The 22,472-nt window shown below is 38.8% G+C and overlaps 1 protein-coding gene across 1 annotated transcript in view; it reads right to left on the bottom strand.

The window, feature by feature from the left end:
• LOC142362927 (transcription initiation factor TFIID subunit 4-like) overlaps nt 1–22,472 on the bottom strand; it is a 145,717-nt gene that overhangs the window by 99,692 nt on the left and 23,553 nt on the right. Inside the window, exons 8-10 of the mRNA XM_075434163.1 lie at nt 14,174–14,279; nt 9,746–9,860; nt 2,322–2,491 (exon numbers count right to left, since the gene is read on the bottom strand). Coding sequence (XP_075290278.1) covers nt 2,322–2,491; nt 9,746–9,860; nt 14,174–14,279 — 391 coding nt within the window. The remainder of the gene's footprint in view (nt 1–2,321; nt 2,492–9,745; nt 9,861–14,173; nt 14,280–22,472) is intronic.

The raw sequence follows: 22,472 nt of genomic DNA, 5'->3' as shown, positions 1-22,472 counted from the left end.
TCACTTTAGCAGTTTATGTTCTGACTCTGGTGAATGGAAGCACAATCTCTGAAACAGCCTTTGGGGAACACTACTGAGTTGCTCGACAGAGCTCTTACTCGGAGAAGAGAAGAGGAGATTAATATTACAGAAAACTTGAAAGATCTAGCTTCTGAGAAAGGAGAGAAGAGCAGTTTCCTAATACTGTACATACCACAAATCTCTCTTTTACTAAAACATTAAAAACGTGCCCTAAAACTAAAGTGATCATTAAATATGAATAGATGTAAAGGTAAGAAATAAGGTCTGTTTAAGTCATATTCAGGTAAAAGTAAGAAGAAACAATGTATTTTATCTCCTTTGTCAATAGGCATAACGAAAACAGAAGAATGAGGACGCACATAACATACTTTCTTTTCCCTAACGTGCTTGAGAAGGTCACAGCCTCCCTTGCTCAGTCCTGGTGGGTCTATGCACAGCAACATATGGTAAGACAGAGTTTTGTCGTGAACTTGCAATGTTGTTAAGTGCCCAGTAGCACAAACTACTAAATTTGTGTGTGGTCCTACGCAAACAACAAATCTGGCCACACACAGTGAAAACCAAGCTTCCAAAACTTCAAAATCAGCTGAAGGAATTCTCTCCTCAAGATCCCAGATAGTAGCCACCAGTGAACCCCACAGTCACTTTCAAAACTAGAAAGGGCTTCATGTAAAGCCAAAAGAAAGCTCTAAAAGTGGCTGCAGGAGATCACTAGGAGTGGCCGCTCTTCTGGATTCACTACTTTTGAGAAGTAAATCCCTGCAGCTGCTTTTAAAAGCTTTGAAAGTTTCATTTCAATTATCAAAGCCAATAAAACTTCAAAAACAGCCATAGGGATTTGTTCCTCAGAGGAGTAAACCCCAAAAGGCAGTGATGAATAGTGTGATGGGTTCTGTGGCTCTGGAAGTATGTACAGATTCCTGTAAGTCCTGCACTTGTAATTATAACTTCATGTTGGGCAGCAATTGTTACGCCCAGCCAGTTCATTAAGGCTTGTATGGCAAACTCATTACTAATTTCCCATTCTTTTTAACAGTTTTATGTCTGTCTCCTTCTAGATTTCTTACACCTGTGTAGACTATTACATGAGCATCCCCTACAACGGCTTCTCCAACAACCGCTGTTAAAACCGGCCGGCTCCCTATCTCCGGCGGAGGCACGCCATCTCACAAAGTGCAGTCTGCCAGACCGCACCGCATAACGCCATCATCGCAACACGGTAACTATAGCATGCAAAATAACTCATTTCTCTGAATGCAAACTTAAAAAGGGCACTAATTAAAATACAAGAGTGAAGCTTGACAAGAAGTCAAGGAAGAACTTTGCCTGCAACTGCAATATAAAAAGGCTTCCATTAATTCAAAGAGCATAAACACAAATAACATGCCAGAAGTAACCACATAACTTAGAAACCTAACTGTACTGATCTGTAAGACGATTTTAGTCTAATCTTCAAAATTACAAGAACTAGATCCCTAAAAATTTTACAAATAGATGACCCACAGAGGTCCCTTCCAACCCCTAACATTCTGTGATTCTGTGATCGTGACATTAGCATAGTTCTAACAGAAATGTATCATTTATGCCCCTAAACAATTTGAGCTCAGTGTCTTAAGACAAATCAAAATTACGTTGAAAAAGATACAATTAGGTACTAGAACATGTATGGTATATTAATGAAGTAGGTCATATAAGACACATTCTGAGCACACTTACTACCCTTAAAACATCACTAATTTTGAATGGTTATTTTTTGCGCCAAAGTTTTCAATTAATCTTTTCAAATGGCAGAATAAATAAACACACCTTTTTGTCAGGATAAATAAATACACCTTTCTGAAAAAATGCTGCAAGAAAATCGCTATGAACTTGAATACATGCAGGTGTTAAGAACCGAATAACTGGTTTGTATGGGGAAAGAAAACCTTGACAAATCACTTCAGCACTCTGTTAAATGTTATTCACAGGTGTTCCTCTGTGACCTGTACTACTTACTTTACCTTTCTGTTTCAATCTTCTCATGTGTAAAACATGAAGGAGGACTGTGAGAAATAATTAATGTTTGCGAAGAGCTTTGAGATCCTTGGACATAAAAAACATGGGGAAAGCATGAAGTATGAAAGTATCAGGACACTATTTTCTTCCAACCTGAGATAACTACATTTCTTTTATCACAAAAGCCTTGAAAGTTTAGTAATACATCATTACGTAATAAAATGCTTAAAAAACAACCTTAAGTGCTAAGCATATTCTGTTACTCCAAAGGAAACACTGTCAAAAGGAAAGGACATGTTTCTCACCCGTTTCAAGTATGCGTTTGTGTAGAGGTATAGCAGCAAGAAAGGGCTCATCTTTACAGGACTGTATCTGGGTTCCAACCAAGTCAGAGTTGGTGGCCATAATTCGGGCATTTTCTTCATTAAGATTAACGCCAGCCATAGAGGCAACATCATTGATGTCATCATCATCTCTATAATGAAAAACAAACAAACAAACAAATTCTGCATGTGATATATTCATTTTGCATACTAGCTGCTTCTCCAAAAGTAACCACCATGCAAAGTGCCTGGTGGCTGGGCCAACTTCAGGCACAGCTGCTAGGGTCTCCATTTTCATAGAATATATTCTAGATTCAGAAATAACTAAATCACATTAAGGAGACCTCAGAAGCAGGACCATTTGTCTGTAACAGAAGGTGTGACAGAGGTGTCTTTTCTCCATCTGAGAGTCAGTGACAGTAAGGAAACCAGGATGGTCAGGAAATTAAAGGCAATGATAACAAACTAAAGACAGAGCATTTGGCTATTCTCTTTGTACTGAAAATTAGGAGTATATTGATAAAATAAGTAACAACCCCACAGACATTAAAAGCAAAAACACGAATTTGGAATCCTGCACTGTTCCACAAGTTCCTATCAAAACGGGCACCAAAGCACCTTCAGGAATAGTCAGGAAAGATTCTTTAACCACGTTGAGTTTGTAGGTAAACTTGGGTACCAAGCGCGGTTTGAATATGCACTGGTGTTTTCTCTGGCAACATACAAAAATCAGTTGAACATGTCAACTAGCCCCAGGCCGCTGGCTGCCCTGCAGTACCCGTCCTCACTGCCTGAGGCATACCGACTAACAAATTTGCGTTTCCATACCTGTATCTCCCAAGCATCTTTCACCTCCTATCTCTGCGAGGTATGACTCATAACCGTGGAAACAGCCACCTGGTTTTAGCACATTCTGTTTGGGAGCTATTACTGACACAAACACTGTATTTCAGTACATTCTAGGAGTGATTACACAACCTTTGAGAATATAGATATGGAAAAGATCCATATACATCGAAGTCCAGACTCCTACTGTGTAAAGCAAAAAAAAAAAAAGCTTAATTTAAAAAAAATTTACAAAATTATTACATATCTGCCATCCTATGCACCCTAGAATACTTTCTGTCACTTGTGACAAGCTCAACGCCTGCAGTAAAAACCAAAAGCTACAAGTAAGGTCTGAGAACAAAAGGAGAGAAACCTAGAAATCCATAATCTAGGTCTTCCTTGTCCTCCCCTACCCTCCTTGACATCTGAACTAGAGCAGCCAATTTTGGCAGAAGACTTCTACAGTTTGCTGGATATTGGTTTGTTTCGTGGGAAGAAGTTAAGAAGGGATTTTGTTTGTACAAACCTGGAGAAATGTGCTGAACACTTGAGGGACAAAAGGGAAAATTTTACAACGATTGCCAGAAAAGCGTTACACAAATGAGCTTTTATCATTCTCCATGAGTGCTAAGCACTTGATATCTTCTCTTAGAATGAATTCCCGAGGATAGTGTCACAAAATTCATCTCTTGCCCTGATGGTTTTCACGCTGAGTCTAAAGGATTTTCATTTATACATTTTCCGTGGTATGTATGTGATACTCGTAGGAGGGTCACCAGAGCCGCCATGAGAACCTGGGCTCCTGTGCATTCAGCACACAGACAGCCAAAGTACTCTTTGGCCTTGTCCCACCAGCTGTGAAACTGCCCCCAGATATCACAGCTGATAGATCTGCTTGGCCACACAACAACTAACAGTGACTTCACTATTCAGTGACGAGTTCAAAAGATTCTGGTGACAAACGAAAAACAGCAACTAAAACTGAAAAAGGGGAAAAACTAAGATTTCAAGGGATTGAAAACCTCAATGCTTGAAACAGAAAGAGCATCACCCAAGGTAATCTACCCAGGACTCGCATGGTTCACATCCAGCAGGCCTTTTAAAACCATGGCAAGACCACATTCATACAGAGGTAGTTATCATAATACAAACTCTAACCCCTGCAAGATAGTGGAAGCTACTGGAAAGTAGGTTTGAGCCTAGAATTTCCAAATAGAGCTAAAACCGACCGAACTACAAAACATTAGAGAAAGCACAGTGCTGATTCCCAGCAGGCGCTCCAGTCCCTGTGGGTGCGAGGGCAGGACTGCTGCCCGGCGCGGCCGGCAGTGCCCAGGTACTGCTGCCCGCCAAGGGCCCCCGGCACAACCGCTCAGAGGATCGCGGTCAAACACTAACAGAGCAGGATACGTGTACGCTTTTGCTATGTACAGCCCCACAATCGCACTTGCTTTAGCAGGCTTCTATCACACAGCTACGCACAGCCTGGCTAGCTGTAAGCAACGCAGTCTCCATGCCGTATCTCCAGATTAGGTTGCCGGGACTGAGGTACTTTCATCTACTTCAAGCAATCATCCATACAAAAATCAAAATAGCACTCGACTTCAGAACACAGTTTTTAAGAGAAGTTTATACTTATCTCTACTTCTACTTTACAGCTGAAGAAAGTAGAATCAATCTTTCACCTTCCTTCTGCTTAGCTTTGTAGCTATCCCAAATTTTATTTAGAGACCAGATCTGTGACCACATTAGAAATAAGCAAATATTGTCTGAAATAAAGCCAGACAATTAATATGGGCACAAACCAGGATTCCAATGAAATTATCAAAATCAATGCAACAGCACTTATAAAGACCATCACTGTAACTCTTGGACAAAATAATTTCCTTCCATCTTACGCTGGCAATCTACTATCTGTGAGTACATCTACTTCATCTCTTTTTTATGTTACATGGAAGATAGATATGGAGTGTTTTAATCATAGTTGGGACTACAATTTTTTCAATCCAATGGGAAAAACTCTATCAATATACCCTTCTTGACTTTTGAGGAACTTAATCGTGAAAAAGAGCTTGGGTTTGGGTACTGAAACACACACATTTACATCTAAAGAGGGCTGGCATTCTTGCCAGACTATTTCCTATAAAAGTCAACTTTTAAGTCCAGATCAATGTTTTCAGAAGTCATTCCGTGGAACAAAGATGCCATCCAGTGGTCGTACAGATTGACAATTACTGTCTGTCTTCCCTCTTCATCCCAGCACAGTATGTAACAATTTCATGTTTCTTGGCATATAATACTGTGCTCACACTAATTACACTGTTTCAGTAATTACTTCCAGTTTTTACTGAATTAAATTCTGGGATAAACCTAACATTCCAACATGCATGCTATTTTTAAGAAGAGAGCATGGGTTCTCAAACTCTTTCCAAATGCAGGCTGCATCTTAAAGTAGTCCAAGAGTTCAATTCTTCCTCCTGTATGCAACCTCTTGTAACACCTTTCCCTCTCCTCCTCATTAAAAACACCCATGCAACTACAAAAAAACCCCAAACTCATTTGAAAATAAAGAAAAAACAAAGTGTTTGCACAGTTGTCTGTAACACACTTCAAAGATTTTGTTTAAACTAAGACAAGCCACTATAAAAATCTGGTAGCGTTTTCTTGACTGCATGATCGCATACTGCCTGCCTTTCTCATGCACTGTGTAAGATCTGAGCCAATGACGTCCAACTCTGCAATACTGAACTGCTCCCAAATAAGCCAGAAGAATACGTAAAGCAGCTAAGACAACATTACACTACCGATTCATGCCTCTCTCAAAAGTGAAATCTCACGGTTTTAGGGCAAAGGCCCTACACATATGCAAGACTCTGAGCAAGTCTACAAATCCCATGGATCACAAGATCAGAGATCAACAACAAGAGGTTGGATATAAATAGGGACTTGAAATTACAGTAACAGCCACTACTACATTATATCATATAATGGTATAAATTCTATTTACACAAATTCATTATAATGCTTATTCTGACCTTCAAGTTTTAATTTGAAATTTCTCCTAATACTGCTTTGTTGCACAATTCATTCAAGGTCTGTGTTGGATCCTCTCACTGCTAAGCAAAAGGGATGACAGAACATACCACATCTGTGGTCAGCATCTTTATTTTGAAAAATATGGAAAAAACACATGATCACCTTATAGCTTGAAATATTTATTTGGAAAAAAAAACAAAGAAACTTAAAGCCTAAGGTTTTACATCACATACCATTTTGAGACGAAAACTTTGAAGTTATCCATTTAACACCTGTATTAGCTTTCTATGTCTCCTTAAACGACAGGCTGCTTTGAACAGTATTACATGTAATATCATGCATTTTGAGGCATTTGGCCAGAACTGTGTTATTAAACTTTTATTTTTAAAAATAAAAATAAAATAGCAGGCCACGGATTCTTTTGGCTAGCCAAGAGAGGTATGAAAACAAATTTTTTATTCCCAGGTAGACTCTACTTTAAAATGTTGCCAGTCAGCAGCATAAAATACAAATACTAAGAAAACCTTCAAATGATTTCAGTCACTTCATAGAACTGATTCTGAAAAAAATCCCATCACATTGGCTCTATAAAACCTGATACTGATGGGCTCCAAGAGGTTACATATAACTTCGAAATACTGTTCCAGAAAAAGAGAGGTTGCTGTGAAAAGGAAGGAGCATCTGGCTAGCTGGTACACCATGGCAAAGCCAGCATCACACATGTGAAGGGAATGGGTCTGTCGATTTGCCTGGTTTCATGTGCAGGGCCACTGAGCCTTGCCCAGTACAGCTGGGATGCGGGAAGATGATACAAGAGACAAACACGGATCTCCATCCTTGGAGATACACAGAACTGCCCAAGTCCCTGATCTAACCAAACCTGCTCCAAGTCAGAAGTTGGGCTAGTCAACCACCCAAGGTGTCTTCCAACTGAAATTATTCCAACTCAATATCAGGAGGAACAAATGTTTCCACTAGTTCTTTATATTGGCCACTATCTGAACGATGGGTAATAATTACTTGGAGAGTCTGCGACTTTCGCTGGCGTCAGTGGTAGCTGATGTCAGTGGGAGCTCTGAGGTTACCAGGCTAGGCGACGCTGTGCACAGCAGCTGTAGCCAGGCAGGCTTCAGTGGGCCTTCTGCTCCATGTCGCCTGGCTACAGAAATCTCTAGCTGGACTGCCACCGAATAAATCTAAGTCCTGATCTTGACCATAAAGCAAACAAACAAAAAAATTACAAAAAATGTAATTCAAATTTCCATCCTTAGGTATTAACATAGTTGAAAAGTCAACTAAATGGAGTTGTCTGTAGTTCTTTGCAAAAATCAGCAACAATAAATTTCAATACCAAAAAGGTGATATAAAATTTCATGAATACAACAACTTTACATTGCAGAAGGCTTGGGTTGAAAACTCTGCATCATAGAACAGCTACCATAATATCCAGCGAACCCACGTAGTAAGCAGTCTTACAGTTCATTAATAAACGCTGACATTAAAGGCTAAGCTGTAATCTGCAAAATTCCTAATTCTTGTGTCTTTTATGTAATTCCTTCCTGTATTTCCCACAGTCCAGAAGAGAAGAAAATGAAGATAACAGAGTTCACATCTCCATTTCCAGTGACCAACATTTTGCTCACAAGAGTGAAAAGCTCAAGTAAGTTATTTTAAAGAAAGCAGAATATAAAATAATGAATCAAATATGCAATAATAAAACACTAAGGGCAAAATAAATTTATACATAACACAACTATTTTTCAAAATTCTTGCTTTGCTTTAGAAGCCAGTTTGCCTTCTGGCTAAAAACACATTCTTCACACACGCTGGGAATGTTGAGGAAAACTAGTCAGCATTCAGAGGATTAATACAGATTTCCAGCTCTGTGCCTTTAGGCTCAATAGTCAGACATCTATTTGTCCTCAGGAGAGGTTAGGGGTTGAAATGCAAATATGCAAACAACTGAATTCTTTGTTAAGATATCAAGAAAAAGCTTGATCTTTGCTGCTGTTTAATAAATCCCTGCAATTTTATGGACTTATTTAAATGCAGCTTTGTGTCTTACTATTTTGAAAGAGAAAACAATGCAAGGAAACAAACACATTCATTCCGACTAAAATTTGTTCTCCAGAGGAAAAATGACATACACCCTTGACAGCTTATTTACCAAACTCACTAAAGATTTATTGATTTATCAATCAGTGCCTTGAGCATTTGCTTCTCCCCAAGGGAAAATTAACAATTCCAGCTAACCTAATATATTCTATGTATAAACTAAGTGAATGCAAGAATCAATCCTGGCACAGTTTACAACATCCAGTTAAAAAAAACGCTGTCCCTTTTGGTGTATGTAAAATTGAAAGCTATACTAACGAAGAATAAATGCTCATGTTGCTTACAAACATAAAAAATACTTCTTAAGACAGTACAATTGAACCCAACAGACATTTTAAATCATTTAAATACTCCATGGGAGGCAAAAGCATTGGAAAATAAAAAATTGAATTATTTTGCTTCTAGATTAATACTAAGTACTACCACTATTAGTTGCAATACTGACATGCCTCAAAGCAGAGGTATTTCAAAGAGCTACAAATTCTCTTTTATTTCACCTGCAAAAGCATGAGCCTGAAAATTAATTACTGGTTTGATGATGTCAGAGCAACACAAGAATTCCAGAAGACGAAAATGAAATCCAAGGAGTATTTTGTTATTTAACACAGAAAGAAAATGTTTCAACACAAATAAAATGTACTTTCATTAGTGGAAAAAAAATTAAAACGATTGTAGTGAAAGCAAAATGAAGCAAACATAAGATCAGCTTTTCACTGCAACGAGTAAAAATATCCTAAATATATGTAAAATAAAAGTTTGAAGCACCCAAGGCCTGGTATAGCAGCTCAGTGCATCTGTGCCACTGTGCTGAACCCCCGCAGCACCTGATCACTACAGGGACCCACAGAATGCCCCAGCCCCCGCAGCTAAGCACATGCAGAATAGATACAGCAATGTCTTCTCTTTAAAGAGCAACAATCCCCCACACGCGCACACAAAAGCCCCCAGACCCACTACCAAAACCCCGTGGTATTTTGTCTCTGCTGACAAGGGGATAGCTCCAGCTCGACTGCGGAAGCCGAGCGACAGGATGCCTGGTCCTCAGAATTAGGGTCTTCTCAACAAGACACATTCCAGGTGAACGTTAGAATCCAATACATAAAACCAACTATGTCTTTTTGTAAAACTTCATACACATAATTCCATTTACCAGAAGTTTTGTTGTAACCCACAGAATTGAAGGCTTCAGTAAAAATTGAAAAGTGCATTTAGAGAAAAATCCTCAAGATATGTCATGACCACCCTCCCTCTTTTAAAAATACAACTAAGAAAGAAAATTGTCATCCAATCGGAGTAAGAGCAGGCAGGAATTCTTGTAAAACACTGCCCTCTGGTGCTTAGCCAATTCTAAATTCTATTTTATATTTAAGCTCCCCACCACCACCACCCCCTGCATTTTTTCTTATTATTATTTTTTATTTTTTTACCTGCAAGAACCACCTCCAGGGTCATTCAGCTTGTTTTTCTGATTTGCAGAGACCTGAACACCAAAGCCCCCAGGACTTTTGCTGGCTTGTATTGTTGGTGCCTTGCCTACTGTGCCTGAAAAACACCAAGCAATGTTATTATGAGCTGTCTTAGACAATTTACATCAAAGAACCTTCTGTCCAGGAACTATATTTAACTGTCTGTAAATTGCAAACAAAGGAAGTTATTATTTTTAAAGATTACACTGCTGAAGAAGAACAATTTAAAATACAAAGTTTATATTTACATTACAGTTTGTTCAATATTTATAGAATACTGAAGATTCCAAAACTGAAAACCTTTGGCCATAACTAGTTGTAATACATATAAAGGCTATTAGCGTGTTTGCATTTGCCAGTAAACCACTTTTCTAGATAATCTGCACAGAATAAAGAAGCAGAACTTGAAATGTTCTTAATACAGATGCTTTAAGTCACAGCCACTCAGGGTATTAACTATGCCTTCCACACTGTTTCTTGTTGCAGTGAAAAACATGTATTTTCAGAGTTAAAACATTCTTTTAAACATTTTAAAATGCTTTCTAATGTATGTAAAAGAAAAAACACTGTTGTAAAATTTGGCATAACCCCCCTCAAAGGTTTTCTTTCTTATTTCGAAAGCAATGATTTAAAAGTAATTCATACCTGTATCTAGTCTCTACAGGTCTATACGTAGAAGTAAAACTGGGCTTTCTAAATGAGCCGAAGTGTGGTGGACATTCAGCTTCTTGTAACAATAAAACATGGATATTAATTCCTCTCTGACATTTGGAAAAATCTAACCCAAAATAATTATAAATTTATGTTGCTAATTAGTAAATCAACAGACCTATATTATTATTCTTAAAAACACTGTACCAGTATGCAACTGAAAAAGCACTGATAAATGAAACTTTCGGACTAAGGCCTCCTTTAGTGTTTAAACACATGTTTACTTGGGTTATATTTTGTGTTTCCTTTAATCCCACCTGTGTTTTGGCATATGAAAATAATTAATTCATATATCTACTTGACTTAAAATATTTTACCTTCTTCTTGTGTATCGCTCAAGTTTATTGAGCGTTACACATACACAGTGTATGGAACTTCGAGAAGTTTATGAAAGTTGTTCCTGCACATCTATTACTCAATTGCATATAAATGGCATGGTATGAACCTCAGCAGAGTTACATTAGTTTTCTTTAATGAATTATAAAAACCTGAAACACATCTATCCCAATAAACACTTTTATGAGCACTTTTTTGCTAAAACAGAAGTGTTAGCTTTGAATGAGTCCAGCATTACATTTTTTATTTTGAAGTCTTCACCAATTTCAACATAAGATCTTAAAGTGAAACTAATTTGACAGCGTTTGTCCAGTTCTTCAATCTGTATAAATAAACTGTTGTGTGGACTCTCAACATTAGCAAATAGGAACAAGATTTAGGACTTCAGGCCAAGACTGGGCAACAAAAATATTTCGTCATCAGAATATTCAAGGTCCATGAGATGTCACAGATAGCATTAGTCCACGGACCAGACAATTCACTTATCTGTCTCAGATTAACCAATTGACAGGTTTTCTACTAAGTGAACTGGAAGGAAAGAAATAATACAGTAATAAAAATTAGCAGATCTCTTGCTTTCTACAATTAACATCTAGGAGGTTAAAAGTGCATTAACCTTGAAAATAATTGCAATGGCAAAATTAAGGTAACAGTGGCACTCCACTTAGTGCGGAGAATTAGTATTGTATTTCTTTAGAACTAGTATCAATGGTTTGTTTTCTACAGATGACAACTTTTAACCAAAATGATAACTTTTAACAAAAAAAAAAACAAACCAAACCCAAAAAGGTACAGCAACAGAGTAGTTAACTTCTCGGTCTCAGAAAAACAGTATGTCTACAGTGGATATGGAAAAATTAAGCCTCACTTTCTTCCACCCCATGTATATGTAATTCTACTCAAAAAGATCTGGCCAAGTAAATCTAAGTCTTGGGATGACATACAAGTATTCTGGTTTAAATCCTAACTGTGCATGATTAAGCAGTTAGACACAAAATATGGCTAAAACATCAATTCATATTACGAAGCAGAGCATATTTTGAAAATTAAAATCACTTGTGGGCCTAGACATTTCATGGGATTGGTAATGACATACAGAGTCTTTCACCACCGGGTCTTTGTTTCAAATTTTAAGTAGCATGATCTAGAGAAGTAAGCCCAAACTTAGGAACTTATAAATTCCTAGCTGTACTTCTGCACAGGTTAAATAGCTGCAATGAATACTCTGGCTAATTACTTTATTCTGTGGCTCAATTCCCCCATCCATAAGATGTAATTCACCTAATCATTATACTGGTAAGTGCTTTGGTAAAGGAGTGTGAATTTTTCATGCAGTAACTATAGTGTCACTTCCCCTGGTGTGGAAGTAACTCTATTCATATCACTGTCCTTAAAGCCTGCCAACTTCATCCACACGACGGTTTTAAAAAGCATTACAGTCTGCTCACGTGGATGCTTTAACATTAGTGTGAAGATGCATTACACTAGGAGATTCACTCCTATCTGAGAAGGAAAGCGCACCATTTCGTGGAAGTCAGCTTAGTCCTGCTCTAACTATCCTTAAAAAGTCACACTCCACAAAATTATACTTATCTAATTCTCTGTATAGACCTTGTCCTCTTCCAATATCTTACCTCCTTCTACAGGAATACCTACGTCAGCATAAAATATCATTATACTGGTGTTTACAGTAGAAAGTTTTAACAATACATCAAGATCAAAATAAACTGGTATCTGACAGCAGGCCATAGTGGCATTTCTTAGAGCTGCAAGCACCCAAGCAGACTTTTCCCTAGACATGGGCTGCAGGATGACCAGTCTTACTAAGGGATGTTTTCTAAATTTCTATTCTGTTTGCTTTGCCTGTGTAATTAAAAGAATATAGTGGTGGGCTTAAACAAGCTTGTAAATAGGAATAAGCTCACCTGAAAGCATGGCTTTGCATGAACTGGCCTTTATGAATCGTTGTCTTCCTCAAGCCAAACTGCCAGTTCAGTGGCATTTCATTGGCTGATCAACTGCTATCATGAATAAATTTGTATTCTGAATCCACTGTTTAAAAGACAGATGCCAATACCATGCAAATTCTTCGCACACTGTTAACATTTGCACCTTGGAGACTGAACAAGCAAAAAAATGCAATCAGCCTTCACTCTCCGACACATTAGTCAGAAGTGAAAGTTCACACTAGAACTTCCAATACCTTCCCTGTTTATAAACTCAGGACCTGAGTATCAGCGCTATCAAATATACACCTTTTATGACAAGTCAATGCATTTCTTCCTAACTTGGAAAAACAGCCTATAGGCTTACAGTGACAGCTTGGTCTCCAGGTCCATTCAACCTTTGGATCTTCTGAAAAGAACAGAGGAAATAGAACATCGACCACTATTAACTGTGATCACTGGGGAGTTTGATGCTTTCTTTTTCCAAGGAGAACAGAAAAGACCAAGCAATAAAGTCAAATAGGCAGCAATAGCTTTTCTGTGCATTTAAACTAGTCTGATTTCTGATTTGACACCTAAAGATGACAAGCTCTGTATTCCATTACAAACCCTCAACCATCTAAATGCCCACATCCAAAAGATACTTTCACACATAATCGGGACAAATAAAAACCAACCCTAGCAGGTCTAGTGATGGAAAGAAACAAAAGGATATTTGTTAGAAAGTAAGAAGGCTTCAAGAACCTTCTCAAACAGTGGGATGTATCAGCCCGACGTGAATCCACCTGCGCACAGCAGATGAGGAAGCTGTGTGCACACCACAGCTCTTGCTCCCCGGGCTCATTGTGGCATGTCAGGCTGCTGCAGTCAGCCTCTGACCTCGCCAAAGACTAAACATCTTGGTAGGGAAAAAAAAAACCACCATGTGGGTTGAGAAATTTCTCTCGGACTCCTACCTTGACACCTGTAGCTGCAGAGATGGTGACTATCATGTTCTGCTTCAGGAGTAAGAGTTAAAAGTAGGAGGATTAAATGGAGGCATCCTCTAAGCTTCAGGAAAAAATGAAGCATTTCTTTCCTGGCCCCGAGTTAGGGCTTGGGACAGTAAGAGTCAAGATCCTGACTTCTTTCAGAGCTTTCCATGAAAAACTGCTGAGTGAGGAGCTAAGCACATGAGAGTTTAGTCCTAAGGTTGTTTCAAAACATGTCACTGTGTTGCTCTGAAATACCTTGAAACTGCAGAGTGAAAACATGCATTCCTCAGCCAGTAGGAAATAAAAAATAAATGTCAAGCCTGCCAATGGCAACACTGTAAGTTTTTCCCATGCTACTAGTTTGTAATTACAATGAAATTCATACAAAGGTAACAATCTCACTAAAACATTTAAACCCATACCTTGTGGTCTAATGGTCTGAGTTATTACCACTGGCATCCTAATCTGGGTAGTCTGGCAAGCAGGGTTTCGTTTCACAGTTTGAGCAGATGTTGACTGGATAATCTGCTATTATTAAAAAAAAGTATACTTATATTATACTCTTTATACACGAACACACACAACGTAAATATACTAATACCTGTAATTTCTAATATAAGCATGTGGATCTCTAAAAGCACAACCAGCTAGTGACAAAAGTCATATTCACATAATGCATGTGGTTGTGTGTGTGTGTATATACCTATTTTGCCGTTATGCTTTAAAAAAAAAAATCAAATAATATTCGATACGTCATATGTCACAACCTTCATCAAAAATATATTTCAAAGTAGTAAGCTAAATGTTAAAGTTTAGACTTTTATCTTCAGAAATTTTACTATGAAGAAAAGCACTTTTGTAGAAGAAAACGCTGCAGTAATTTTAGTGATATCCACCTCAAACCGTTAGGCCTTTCACTATACAGCTATGCTTTTTAAAGAACACATATACTAAAAGTAAATTCTAAAATTTTATGGGTTCCAAAGTCAGATATACAGAAGAAAGAAAACAGTCGTTTGTGGTGATCATATACTATTCATCTTTTAAATGTTAGCTGGATATTCTCAAGGTTTCACTTACTCATCAGCCAAGTTCTGAAGTCCTTACCCAAAACTGAAACTGGGTCAGAAACTTTGAATTTGACCTATAAACAACTCAAATCAAAAAGAAAAAACCTGCAAGGGTCATGTCTATGCCAAAGCAAAACGTATGTTCATGAAATCAAGGACAAGGTAGGCGCAGGTGTAACAAACAGAAGATTCAAAAAGACGTGTGGTTGCTGCAGAGCTGGGGGAAAAAAAAAAAATCCATAAATGAACTTTGAAAACAAAACAGAGGCAAACAGCTGTGAACAAGATTAGAATCGCCACCCGGGCTCGACAGCTCCCGAAGTCACAGGCTTTCCAGAGCTGCAGCCGTGCTGCTCCCCGGCACAAGGTGCCTGCCACCTCCGAGCTCCACGGCCCGTCTCAGGGGACGCAGTGCTCCTCGCCCAAAGGCCACACCACACACGGCTGAGTGACGGGGACCACGGCACCAGCACGCGGCACCAGCACCCAGCACCAGCCAGCACTGTTCTCACAAAGCACATCTACACCCACGTTATTTCGCTGAATACTGAATGCCCAAACCTCTGACTTCAAAGCATGCTACGGAGAAAAGGAAAGGAGAAACGGTGTTTTCAAACGAGCCCTAGAAGTAGAGAATGAAGAGGCTACAGAACACATTGGAACTGTTTCATCAGCAGGAGCCGTGGCTCCCAAATCGGAACAGAGGGGTAAAAACTACAAACAAGAAAACACTAACAAGGGAACGAGACCTGTAAGGCAGTCTGGAGAGAAAACAAACAGTGCCATTCTGAAGTTACAAAATCGCATTCTGTACAACCTAAAACATTAGAAGTTGAAAAGTCATAATAAACCTGTGGATGTAGAAGTATTAGCAACAGCTACCTTGCAGAAAGGGAAAAAGGAAAAAAATATTACGGATTCAGCTTCAGTTACGGACACTGAAGGAAAACGGAGCACTTGCACGAATCACAGAAATGGAGCAAACGGATGTAAATTTACTTGGTCAAGGCAGGCAGTGAGTAAATAGTCACACTTGGAGGGGAAAGAATAAAGTAGCTCCCATGTTTAACAGCAGAAAAGAAATAGAAGTGATAAGTGAAAATGATGGAAAAAAAGCTGAATCTGACTGCATTTTGATGCACAGGAAACACACACAAGTGTATTTCAATAAGTAAGGAGACAGAAGAGCCCACACTAAAAAAAAAAAAAAAGACTATATTGGTGTAAAAGAGAAGGAAAATGTTGTCACTGTTACAATAATTTAGGGGATGAGTTTTTAGAGACTAGTGAGGAAAAGCAGCCGTACCTTAACCGGCCAGAAGCCAGGCCAAGACGGAGATGTGTGTGACCTGTGGATAGAATTACTATCTGGTATTACAGTATTCGTCTGCAACTAGTTTTTTTCTCTCTGTGAAGCAAGCAACTTCTACAGTTCAGAATCAAGTTCTGTTTGACCTGTTCGATGTTTTCATGTGGATGCCCTAAAAAATGAGCCACTAACACCATTAAAGACAGGACAGTATTTAACCATTTAAAATTACATAAGTAATGGCAACGTTTTCTTTACTATCAAATACATTCAAAAAATGTCCTTTAACAAGTACTGTACTAAGATTTCAACGTAAAAGCGTCTAAAGTGCAGAAAATGACTGAGAAATAAACTTTTCCAAGGGGCACAGATCAAAATCATCTTCTTAAATTCCAAAACTGAAACCAATCGGCAACAAGCACATACCCCATCAAAGGAACTGCACCTGAACCCAGAGCAACATTTTCTACTAACTTTAATTCCAGTTGCTATGCAGTTTTAAGATACATTTTAACACAGATGTAACCTTCAGATCCTGAAGTGATCAAAGAATGAATACTAGCAGTTTGCTTCAGAAACTGAATGTGTAACCTTCTTTGCAGGGAAACAAGGGACACAGTAAGAACTGATGAATCAAGGGTAACTGACCTTGCATTAAAATTCATAAACAATATAAACCACCCTTCATCAATTGAAATAATTTAAACTGTTCAATCCTCTTGCTTATTTTCCCCAACAGCATAAACATTACTATTCTGTCCTTAACTTGGCCTGGGAAGTGTAGACAAGGACCAAGGTACTAGCAAGCTAGCCTGGGAGATGATTAACTGAACCTCAGTGTACTGAAACCTCCACTCCTGTACCCCCTGGGTCAGTCTGGGGTAGCAAACTGGTGCTTCCGAACGGGTCGCTTGGGATTCAGCACCTGTGCAGCATAGGAACAGATAACGCTAACCACTCCGTCCATTTTATTTTCACCTCTGTAGAAAGTGCTGTTTATACAAAGGTGCTTCCACAAAACAAGCAGACTTGGAAAAAGGAAATTTAACAGTCACACTGCTGAGAACCAGAATGACAAAGCGGTGACAGCTGCAATGATCACTTTTCTTAAGGCCCCTCTTTGAAAAGCTTCGATTCGGTAAGCAGATGAGAATAAAGGAACAGTGCTCTCCGGTCCTGATCTCCAGGCGAAAGGCGACGATCACACCACGACAGGTGGGAATCTCCTACCGCGTACGTCATTGCAGGACAAAGAACAGACTAGAGACGCGAACACAGAGCAGTCATCAACACCGCAAACGACCAACAAAGACAGGCTGAGAAAGAATTCAGCCAAAGCACATGAAATGTATGAAAGTAGAAAGACTGCTAACTTCTGTTCTCTTTCTCTTACCTCAACAGGAGATACTAAATAAAAATGAGAGCTACCACCTAGAAATCACTGAAAGAAAAAGTCCTTTAGGAAAATTAGGTAAGAACTCACTGCTAAGGTTTTTGAGGACCACGATTTTGCAAGTCTCAGCAATCTATACGCTCCTTTCCCAACAGATGCACGGCGTCCCCACAGTACACTTCCCCTCACTTGACAAGGGCTGCAAACTCAGCCTGACTCCATTCACATCAATCACACTTTGCAATAAAAGCATCTGATCCAAAAGCTTAAGCACATCAAATCCAGCAATAAAAACCAAAGCGCAGGGAACAGAAGCTTCTGCAAAGAATGGAAAATAAACATAAACTTGCAAAATATATCCTTTACCAAGCATTTTTTTCTCTCAATTAAGTTAAAAAAAGTATTGTGGAAACAAGCCACTTGCAAACATACAAAATTCAGAATGGCTGTGGTCTGATCTGACATTTATCTTCACTCATGAGTAAACACTTGCTAACTCACTTGTGGCCATGCCACTTGTGATTTATCAGGTCTACTCACTCCGGAAGATAAATGTCATCTCAAACCTCAGCTATGATGTAATCTGGCAGCATTAACTTACAACATTCATGGTTTTATGGGCCTTGAATTCATATTTACCATTGTTTACCATGCTGTAGGAGTAACAGTTACAATTTTTCAACAGTGGTGCCTCAAAATTTGCATAAGCAATTATTTTTCCTCCCAAAATAAAAAAGGACTTTTTCAAAACTCAGCATGTAATTTTTAATGTTAATATGACAACAATATTGTTCCATTGAGTATACGTTTTCCAAGCAGCAATGAAGAAAAATAAAACCAAAAGCCACTGGCACACGTGTCCCACCTGCTCCCTAATTTGTTACAGAATTCTTCCCACAGTATTTCACCTGGTCTAATCTTAAATGTTTTCAGTGATGGCTTTTTCATCACTGCCTTTGGAAGCCTGATCTACCATCCAATAATCTGTCTTACTGTAAGGGTATTTTGCCTTATATCCTAATATTTGCTTAATTATATCCTGTTATTCTTATTTATACTCTCTTAGACTGCTCTAAATAATTCATTGATATACTTTGATGTTTAAACCCTTAAAATATTTTAAAATGTTTTTTATGCTCCCCTTTAGTTAGTGTTTGACCAAGTTATGGGTGTTTAAGCTTTTCTTTCAGACTTTACTTTCAATTGCCATCTTTTGTGACTGGTTTCCAAACAGCATTCATTGCCAATATCCTCCTTATATTGAGGTACAGCCCACGAAATTCTGAAAGTCAAGTCCATGATAACAACTCAGAAAACTACCAGGCTGTCTTTCAAATAGGCATACAAGTTGTCAAGTATAGGCTTTGCTCCTGTTAACAGAACAGATCCCAGACGTCTACCTCAACAGCCATTTTTATTTAAATTTTATTGTACACCAAACTCCAAGTCAGCCACTAGATCTTTATTAGTTCATTAATAGAAACTACTCCTTTTATCCCAACAGCCATCTTTTACTCTTCTGTTTGTAAGCTGCCTTGCACACAGGACAAACAGAAAATTTTTTCCTGTGAGACACTAAAATGTGCACAAGTTACGATAATTCAACGACAGAAAACTGATGCCAGAAAAAGCTCCAGTAGAGAATTAAAAAGCAAAGCAGAACATCTCCACGCGACATAACGTTTTTTCCGCTGTTATATCTTGTTTCCAAATTCCATTACTCTGCCTCACGTTTTGGGAGCCTCCAACCACTCTGACAGTCCCTGGAAAAGGGTTAGAAGTGTTTCAGCAAACACTATTCTCACATCACGCCGAAGATGGCGAAAACTCCGCTCTGGACACTGTGCACAATTTACTTCAGCAACAACAGCCCAGATGTATTTCTATACATCTTTCCTAATCCTAGACCTGCACAAATCTTTAAACTGCTTTGCATATAATAAAATTTGTTCTAATTGAGATGGATCACTTTGAATTTCTTACTGTTTCTTTATCATTTAAATTTAATAATTGGCTTCAACCTCGAGGAGTACTTTCTCCTTACAATGCAGTGTCAACACAATGTATAAAGTGCTAATCGATCTCCATGACTCATTAATCTACTTACAACTTCAACATATTTAATAAAGAATGCCTCTGTTACTCATAGAAATGTTATCTGCTGTAACACCCAGAACAAGACCGGTCAAGTCTGCATGTATAAGGCTACATAGAGCTCCTGCCCCCTAAGAATGACAGTTTAGACAAATTTTGAACATTGCGCTTAGAACAATTTAAAAAATTGATCGCGGGCTTATCTCATTAGTGTCCCATCAATACAATATTAGCCTAAGATTATTCCCCTTTCCCCTAGCTAGAAGTAGCTACCAGCACTGACAGTCCTCTCCAGCTCTTTAGAGCATAGCTTTTTCGTAGTTTTTGAACATGGTTCCAATACTTTACAAAACAGAAAAATAAAAGTCTCCTCCTCTTTCATCTCCATTAACGCTGTACATTGTAATGCTGAAGTCTCCCTTGTGCAATCGCATGCTGAACACGGTCGCCAGAATTCCCATCCTGCAAGACACCTCAAAACATAACTGGAAGAAGCATCACCACGTCTGACCCCTTTGTAAAAGAGAAAAGTCAAAAGAAAGGAATAGCTAACAGATTCTCCACATTTTAAAAGAAACCAGGCTACTGTAAACTGGCTGGTATGAAAGGATCTGTACTCAGAAACAGGCTTGCCCTTCTGTAGCTGGACAGTTTGCAAAGCCAGCTGGAACTCTCTCCAGCGAGCTTCAGGCTTGGAAAATGTGGAGCTGCGCCAGCCTCCTCCGTCAGCGCCGGCCACCCTCCGGCAAGGCAGCTGTAATCCTCCTTCTCCTGCTCCTCCTCCGGACACGGCCCCGGCAAGATGGCCAGCAGCTCTCTGCTGCGCCCTGATTTCAGGAGCACCAAGAAATGTGAAGAGTGTGATCACTGTCACCACGAAAAAAGCCAGTACTTACAAACAATTACAAGTGTGATACGGAGATGCTGCTGGGCTGTCTGCTTGGCACCCAAGCTGATGGTTGTTGTGGTATATAAGATTTTTTTATGCAGTAACTCTTACTGTCTGATGCTGCTTCTGTCTGTATAGAACTAATTTGAGGGCCATTAAGAAGTGCTTGGTTAATGTAACATTTGTTTCTATTAACTAGTTACACTACTGATAAATTGAAAGCAAATCAAGAAAGCCAGCTTTGCAATAAAGCCAGTAAACTATAATTTTTCAGTGTACTCACTTCTCCCTATGTATTTTCTAGAAAAGCAACAGTATTAAGCATAGCTTTGCTCTGTGCAGTTTGCTACCTTTCGAAAATGTAGCGGTCACTTCATGTACTCACTAGGATGAAAATCCAGTGCAAGACCTACGACCTCCTCACAGACAGAAAAACAGCTTCTTTTGCCCATCAGATCAATCTCCACAACATATTACTTGAGCAGTTTCCAGCTCCCTCTTATTGCACAGGTGTGTTGAGTAAGATGACAGAGCAACTCTTCGCATTGTTAATCTCTACTCACATTAACGTCGCGATTGCTTGCTTTGAGTACACACTGACACATGACAGGGACATAGAAGGTGCCTCTCCCATAAACTTGGCTCTACCCCATTCAGAAGATATTCCACAAGAACTAGAATCATAAGAGTAAGAATTCCTGTGGACATATTGACACTTTTATGTTCTACATCAGTGTTTCTCATATGGTGGGGTGCAACCTGCCTAGTGGGCACAGGAGTGTTTAAAGCAGGTTGCAAAACAATGGAAAAAGCCATGTTACCTGGCAGTGGGTTAGTCCTAAGATTGTGGCATGAGATAAGGGTAGACTTACTGGCTACGAACACTTATACTTGTAAAGAACCTCTCTGCTGCTGTCAGAGATTTGCTTTCCCCAGGACAGGGCGTAATTTTCACACAAACTGCCCGTAATTACCACCAGTTCCTGTTCCCCTACCTTGAAAAACCAAAGCTATTGTCAATTCAGTCTTATGAAACATGGATGAATCAAAAAGAAGTCACAAAAAGGCAAAGGAACACTTTTCTAAATAATACAACAGTCCAGACGGGGTGAGGAGAACCCATCTTAGAAAAAGAAAGAATTCAAGGGGCTGAACAGAAAGCAGCTGAGTTAAGGTGCAAAATATCCAAATGTCCTGTGTGCATTACAAAAGCCAGAGTCAGAAGTCTTAGTCTAAGGTGTTCTTACATATTAATACTACATTCACTAAAGGATGGTAAAATTGTATTAATTTAATTTTAAAGTTAGTAATTTAACTGCCAGAAAATATTTGTAAGGTTCAAAGGACCCAAGGCTCAGACATTTTCAGGCTGTGCACTGCTACTTTTAAACTAAAGCAAAATAAATGTTCTCTCTCCACACACCATAAGAATTATTTATACTCTTTATAGAGCCTACAAACTCAAAGACAGATCATGGCAAGGTTTTACGTTACCATATGTGCATTTCTGCATCTTCATAGTACAAATTTTTGCCAACTTGATACTCTTTCTGGAACTTGTCGATTTGATTTTGAAATCTAAGTCAAGTACTTGACTCCTACATACACAGCAACCACAGACAAAGAGACTCTTACATCTTTGCTTGAAGGACTATAATGTCTGTATAAATGCAAGGCCTTGCAGAAATTCTAAACATATTTTAATTACAACTGTAAACACACATGCAAGATCCTACATAACAGTGGGATACATTCACCGGCTCTCAGCGCATAACCAGCTGTACAGAATCCTTAGTGATAGTGCCTTTGAAATTAATGAGTCTGGGCACATGATACTCCAACATGCACAACAATGATAAATGTCAGTAAATAAAGTATGGCACTATTTCTAAACAAAACATGCTGGTACAGTACAGCTATTTGTCTACAAGGTTTTACAACTATGTGTAGAAGAGTTTAAAACCAG

Source organism: Opisthocomus hoazin, chromosome 12 (genome assembly GCF_030867145.1).
Source record: "Opisthocomus hoazin isolate bOpiHoa1 chromosome 12, bOpiHoa1.hap1, whole genome shotgun sequence".
Classification (NCBI taxonomy): Eukaryota; Metazoa; Chordata; class Aves; order Opisthocomiformes; family Opisthocomidae; genus Opisthocomus; species Opisthocomus hoazin.
The sequence above is the reverse complement of the archived record's forward strand: the minus strand, read 5'-3'. Positions and strand labels throughout refer to the sequence as shown.